We start from the raw sequence: 7,550 nt of genomic DNA on the forward strand, positions 1-7,550 counted from the left end.
AAATGTCACTTACTATTTGAATATTTTTATTTTTAAACACAAGTGTTAACTTTAGTATCAACTCTTAAATTGATCATTAAGTGTTTATGTGTGTGAATAGGCTTATAGGAGCTAAAGTGAACTGAAAATAATTTGAAGAGAACGTGTCCTTAAAGGCTTAGATTATCTCATGAGATAGAACATTTTATCTCAATCCATACTTTTTTGATGCAAAATATCTCAATCCATATTTTAATTTCAATACAAATTATCTTATCAAAATGTCAATTACTAATTATACACAGTACTACGTATTTATATTTTTAAACACAAATGTTAACTTTAGTATCAATTCAAATATTGATTATTTCCACATGAATATCTATCTCTTTCCTTTTAAGAAATATTATGAAAGGACAAATTAGGAAAACAAATAATGCATTACTTTGAACTTTGAAGTAGTATTTTGATATAATTGGTTTGTACATGCACCACCATTTAAAAAAAAAAAAAAAAAAAAAAAGGGGGGGGAAATATATCAGAATTATTATATCCTTCCATTTTTATAAGATTATAATTTTCATAATTGTAATCAAAGTTTTCACCAAAAAAACATGTCTAGGTTCAAAGGAGGGTGTAGGCAAAGTATGATGCATTGTAATACAGATGATCTGAATCCACCAAAGCTGACTCTATTCCTTTTCTTGTCTTTTTGTGTCTTCCCAAAAACCACTCAATTTTCTCTTTACATTTCTACATTTTTTTTTCTTTTAATTTTTTATGTTTTTTTTTTTTTTTTTTTACAATTAAAAAAAACTTTTAAAATTTAATCTCTAATCGCCTTTTACAATCCCTACCTTTTTTCTTTCTCCTAATTGCGTAACTTTATACTCCGACCGTCGTCCCTTCGTCGGCGCAACAACCCCACTTCATATAAACAGAGATTGATGCCAATTTTCAGTGGAATGTTTTTTAGGCATAGTTTGTGGTAGTAATTTATCAATTTTGATATTGAGTATCAAGAATTTCAATCTGGGTTATTATGGGAGAGCTCGAGGAGATTGGTCATGATTATGGGTAAGTGTTCATATGAATGGGGGTGCCCTCTTATAATCTTGTTATTCATTTTTTTTTTTTTTCAATTGGGGGTTTTTGTTGGATATATAATTAGGATTTGAGTATTATAAAGATTGATTTTTTTATTGGAATTGGTGTGATTTATTTTCTGAATTATCGTTGGTTGAAGCTTAGATTTTGATCAATTATTGAATTTGTGTATAAACAAAACAATTTAATTGAATTATAGGTAAGTGCTAAGTGTACTGAATTTCTGATTTTGTTTAGGGTTAAAACTTAAAAGTATGCATTATTTAGGTTAAATGTGGAATGTTTAAAAACAAGAACAATTATTGAATTTGTTGGGATTTTCTTGAAAGGTGAAAATTTGATTTGGGTTTATTTGATTTGCTTGGTCATTTGGAATGATTTTAGGTCGGATATAGAGGTTGATGACTTAAGGTGCGGGAACATTGCGGAAAAGGATGTTAGTGATGAAGAAATTGATCCGGAAGAACTCGAAAGGCGAATGTGGAAGGATCGAATCAAGCTCAAGCGAATGAAGGAGAGGGAGAAAGTAGAGGCCCAGCAGGCTGCTGAGAAGCAAAAGCCTAAGCAGACGAGTGATCAAGCTAGGAGGAAGAAAATGTCAAGAGCACAAGATGGGATTTTGAAGTATATGTTGAAGTTGATGGAGGTCTGCAAAGCGCGAGGGTTTGTGTATGGAATAATTCCGGAGAAGGGAAAGCCGGTTAGTGGCGCGTCTGATAATTTAAGAGCTTGGTGGAAGGAGAAGGTCAAATTTGATAAGAATGGTCCTGCTGCAATAAACAAGTATGAAGCTGAGTGTTTGGCAATGAGTGAAGGAGCTAGTAATGGAAATGGTCAAAACACTTTGCAGGAATTGCAAGACGCTACTTTAGGATCACTGTTGTCGTCGTTGATGCAGCATTGTAATCCTCCTCAGAGGAAATTTCCTCTAGAGAAAGGTGTGCCTCCACCATGGTGGCCTTCAGGAGATGAAGAATGGTGGTCTAAGCTGAGTTTGCCTAAGGGTCAGAGCCCTCCGTATAAGAAACCGCATGATCTGAAGAAGATGTGGAAAGTTGGGGTTTTAACTGCTGTGATCAAGCACATGTCTCCTGATATTGCAAAGATAAGAAGGCTTGTGCGGCAATCTAAATGCTTACAAGACAAGATGACTGCTAAGGAGAGTTCAATTTGGCTAGGGGTTTTAGGTCGGGAGGAGTCCCTTATCCGGCAGCCTAGCAGTGATAATGGAACGTCAGGTATTACTGGAAGTCCACCAGGCTCACGTGGTGAAAAGAGAAAACCTGCTGCTAGCAGTGATAGTGATTATGACGTCGATGGCATTGATGAAGGTGCAGGTTCTGTTTCTTCTAAAGATGAAAGGAAAAATCAACAAAGTGATGCAGAAACAATGGGTGAACCTGTGGTCAATAATCGTTCTTCTTCCCGGAGTAAGAACCCTATTGAGAAACAAAATAAGAGAAAAAGATCACGTGGAAAAGCAAGCTCAATTGATCAGCATACCACCCCTTCTATGGATGATCTGCAGTTGGCAGCTAGTGTTCCGCAATTGGCACCTAGTGATCAGCAAGCTGCACCATCTACAAAAGAGAATTTGGTGGGTGAACCTGCAAGACCCGGTCTTGTGTCTGACTTGGACCATAATGATTTCCAGATGCATGATAACCAGCCAGAGAATGGCTCGATATTTATCGAACCCTTGGTTTCTATGGACAGTGATATAATGGGGCAATTTCATCCTCCAGCCTCTGATTATAGTCAGTTTAGTCAATTTTCTAATGTCCGTCCTCCCCATTTGATTTCCGGACATAACATGTTTGTTGGAGGCCAATCGTTCCACCATCCGACGGTACAAGGTGCTGAGTTGCAACATGGTGATCCTTATTATCCATCAATTCAATATGGGCAAAGACTTGACGATCAGCGTTTGCAGCATACCATTAGTGAACCCCAAACTAGGCAAGAAGCTGTTGGAATGCATCTTCCATCCCTTAACACAACCGAGAATGATATCACTGGAGGCCACTTGCACCATTATGGTGTTGATGCATTCCAGGAAAAGAATCGACCCTTTGATAGTCATCTTGGATCTCCCTTTAATGGTCTTTCTATAGATTTTGATCAATTTGATACTACTTTCCCTGAAATTGAGGGCTTTGGTTTAGACGAGGATTACTTAGCTGGTGATGACCTTGACATCTTGCAATACTGTGGAGCTTAGAGTGGCGGAGTGGTTTTTTTGCAGCTAAAACTGTGAGTGTGATTGTCTTTTTCTTGCTGATATCTTCAGACTTTCATACTATGACAACAATTTAATTTAGCTTAATTTTCTTTTTCAGGCAACGCTCCAGGCAAGCTGAATTAATGATGAAGTTTGAGCTTGTGGCCTGTATAGTTGTCAGCTTGAATAGTCCTTACAGTTTCAAGTTACTAGATTAGTTTAATTCATTTATCCAAACAACAGTACAATGATCTGTTCTTTAGTTGATACAGAAAGTTCGGAATTTGACATTATGATATTGATATGTTTGGGTTGAATAAATTTTGTATATTTGGTTGGTTGATCTTAATCTTCTCATTGCTAGGCATTGAAATTCTTCAGGTTTGATAATGATTGTAACAGCGCTGTTTAAGGTGGAAAATAAAACATTATGTTCAACATTGTGATTAGTAAAGGATAGGCTAGACTAGAGCATCACCAAGAACCTGCTTTATGATTTATTTCGCTGTTTTTTTCAAGAGAAATTTAATCTTTATACAACAAATGAGGCATTATTTTGTTTCAGAACCTTTAATACCTATGGCAAAACATATTGCCATAATTGGAGCAGGAACATTTATAAAGAATCAATATCCCCAGATTATCTGAAATTTCTGATCTTGTTTCTGTCAAATACATTTGGAGTCGTTCTCAGGTAAGCATTACTCTTTTACTTGTGAAATATTGATAAAACACAAAGAGCTAGTAAAATTTTTCCAAATGTTAGTGGGGAGATGCTGGTCTTAGTATTACGGATTCCTCAGTTGTTGGAGTTGCTGTTGTTCTTGCTGGCCAATTCAGGTCTCTTTCTCTCTCCTTTTTTTGTTTGTTTGTTTGTTTTTTTTTTTTTTTTTAAAAAAAATTTGTGAACTTTTATGTTGTTATAATGCCTTGATGATGAAATTAATTCAGTATTGTAAAGAGATCATATACTTTCTAACTTCAGCATACTATATATGCTAAGAAATAAGCTTTGTGTATTCTGGTTGTGTTTAGGCTATGCCATTAATGTAGTAAACAACATGATAACGCTGAAATTTTCTGTTTTAATGAGGTTTGATTGCATAATACTACGTATTTTGTATCAGTTAGTTTATTAGCTTCACACAGCTTTCACTGTTTCATGTGCGAGGGAAATTTTTTTCTGTTGGGGGGAGTTGGGTGGCGGAGTTAGTTTATATGCTTAAGAGTGTAATAGATACAAACAATATAAATTTTTGCCAACTTGTTAAATTCTTTGGATTAAGGGCTCAGGAAAGACATTGGTTAGTCTTCTGCTGCTGTTGGGATGGTTATCCTTATGGTTGTGTACCCAAGTTCTGGTGTATTAATTGAATCTATAATATGAGATCCATAATTTCTACTCATCTCAAGAGGCTATGGACAATTTATTTGCATGTTGACGTGCATTGCTTAGGTAGATATGGCTGAGACTGCTCAAGGAAGGCAAGTGAGTGATATTCAACAATTGAGCAAGTAGTAGATTATTGAACAGAAAGCTTAAAGAACACTATTGATTTGGTTCTTACGGTTCATCCTACTCAACCAGTCCGTAGATATTTGCTTCAGAAGCATGGAAGGTCTGCTTTTGAACTACTCTGCTTTAGTTTCACATATGAATAGTTAGTTTTGTGGTAGACTAGTGAATGTGTGTCTTGCTGAATATGGTGATTGGTGTAATACTTTATATTTCTCTTTTGGGTGTGGATGTACTTGCTCTATCTTTTTTTTTCCAATCTTGTTTACTCCCTCTATCTTCCACTGGACCGGGCTGTTCAAAAATTCAAAAGTAGTTTCTGTTGATAATGATTGTAGCTTTCAAACTTGTTAAGGCCACAATAATGATTTTGAACTGCTTATTAAGTTAGTTGTTTACTTGATTAGGACTTAGTTTGTTCTTTTGATCATTGCATCCTAATCCTAATTCTTAAAGTTGAGTGGATTGTGTATGGATTTCTGATTTCTAGTCTCTATGGACCGATGGGGCTGGGTGGCCTCCGCCAGTGGGAAACCCACTGCCAGTCCAAAGCCTGGATAAAGGAGGAGGGTTACGAATTTACGATAGGCCAGTGATAGCCAGTGTAAAACTTTGTCACATTGCTTGACATAAGCCACAATGATTGAGACTTATACTAGGATGGGAGACCTCCTGGGAAGTCCTCATGTTGGTTCATGTAGCCAACCCTACTTATGGGATCAAGGCTTTCAAGCAGAAGAAGAAGAAGACATCCATTTTGGTCATTTATCATCTCTACCTCTTAACCGATTATCTTAATCTGCATTGTTCTTTCGGATTATGTATGCTAAAGCATCTGTAGTATATAGATTACTGTAGTGATAACAGCAGTTTATAACATCCTTTCAAAATTTCAACGGCTTACAAGATGGGTTCATCGTGCTACTCTTTTATTTACATTTATCTAATAAATCTGGAATCAATGAGGCTGATGAGGTGGCCGTTAGGTTGCATTCTTGGATTAATGTCTGTTAGATTTTGGCTCTTACATTTTTTTTATACATCTGCTAGTGCAGATATCTCCTAAAATTTCTAGTAAACCAATCTGGGCTGTTGCAAAATATTAAAGATTTGAGCCTGGTTTCATTGAGGTACATGGTATTCTACTGTGCCCTTTGCCTGTAATCTATCTGCCTTTTTTGGAGTTTCTCCTCAGTTATAATACCTATTGGATGAACAGGGCAGGCGGCTAGTCAAAGAAGTAGGAGATATGATTAGTGTCCAAGCTATTGTGGAAGGATCAATGAACAGTTCAAACCCATATTATTTAAGTTCTTGGAGGAGGAACTTCACTGTAACTCTGTAAGTGTTTCCATATTCCATGGCTTCTATATTTACATTTTCTCGTGTGAATCCCTTGCAAATGAGGCTATGGTGGACGCTTTTAGAAATAAATGTCATCATGCTATTACTTGTAAGGTCTGTATTTCTAGGCATATATGCCTCTTTAGAAAGTTTTAAGTTACCAAATCATTCATGAATGTCTACCAAGTCCCAGCTTAGAAAGTTGATTTTTAGAGGTTCGGTTTAAAAAATGTACGGTATATTATTCTTATATTGAAGGGTTCAACTTGTTTAGGTCCATAAATACGAGTCTTCCTATATGGATCACTCATGAATGCCCCTCAGCATGACTTGATTTACTAGATAACTGAAGTGATGATTATGTATGTTTTTGAACTGACAACACGAGATGTGTAAATGATTTTACTAGTCACTCATATATTGGAATAATGTTTTCTTCAATGTGTATTAAGATATGTGTGTTTATACATATTTTTGAACAGGAAACACCAGATGTTATCTTCTCCAAGCAAATGCAGGATCTAGTTGAGCTGTAGATGATGCAGAAAGCCGGAATTTGACATTGTGTTATTGATATATTTGGATAGTATGGATTGTGGATATTTGGTTTGGTTGATCTTAATCTTCTTATTATGAGTAGGTAATGAAAATTTTCAATTTTGATTATGATTGTAACAGGCTAACAGTGCGGTTTAAGGAGGAAAAGAAAACAGTGTGTTCAACATTGTGGTTAAGAAGTCAATACTTTATCAGTAAACCTATCTGAAGAGTAAAGATATCCAATATAACAATGCGAGCATCATTGAAAGCCAGTATGGTGAAGTCTTCCACAAAAGTCTTATTCGTAATTGTTTTAGTTATGGATTAGTAGTTGTTTTCGAGCTAATTGTTTAATTTTTAAAATGTTAATTTCATTTACATCAAATTCTTAAATTATACTGTAAAACCAACGTCAATCAAATGATGCTTCTCTCCTTAAACACCGACACCTGCCACACTCAGGTCATGCCACCTGTCCTGTGGAACTGTCCCTTTAGCTTACTCATCATTATGCAATATGCACTATAGAAAGGCCCGTCTAATTTACTTTGTTTAAATGGGTTTTATTATTTGATATGGTAATAGGCCCAATTTAAACTACACTATAATACTTTGTCTATTGGGCTGGATGCTGGATCATGGGATATACTCATATACAAGAAAATTTAATGAAACTTCAATTGATGTTTGCAATAATTGATTGATGCTTATGTTCATTGCATGCAGTTATTTGTTCTTGACTATATTTTGTTGGAGGTTGTCAAATTCAATTAAACGGCTCAACCTTCTCATTCACATGTAAGGAGTATATATAGTTACAAGAAATATTCCTAACCCTAACTA

The 7,550-nt window shown here is 35.6% G+C and overlaps 1 protein-coding gene across 1 annotated transcript; it reads left to right on the forward strand.

Annotated features, from left to right (window-relative positions):
- Positions 1–770: 770 nt before the first annotated feature.
- Positions 771–3,656, forward strand: LOC145574163 (ETHYLENE INSENSITIVE 3-like 3 protein). The gene is made up of 3 exons (XM_081631900.1): positions 771–1,056; positions 1,471–3,339; positions 3,426–3,656. The coding sequence occupies exons 1-2, from the start codon at positions 1,022–1,024 to the stop codon at positions 3,305–3,307; spliced, it is 1,872 nt and encodes a 623-aa protein (XP_081488026.1). The 5' UTR covers positions 771–1,021; the 3' UTR covers positions 3,308–3,339; positions 3,426–3,656.
- Positions 3,657–7,550: the final 3,894 nt, after the last annotated feature.

The sequence above is a fragment of the Chenopodium album genome, chromosome 13 (genome assembly GCF_948465745.1).
Source record: "Chenopodium album chromosome 13, dcCheAlbu1.1, whole genome shotgun sequence".
In the NCBI taxonomy this organism is placed as follows: domain Eukaryota; kingdom Viridiplantae; phylum Streptophyta; class Magnoliopsida; order Caryophyllales; family Amaranthaceae; genus Chenopodium; species Chenopodium album.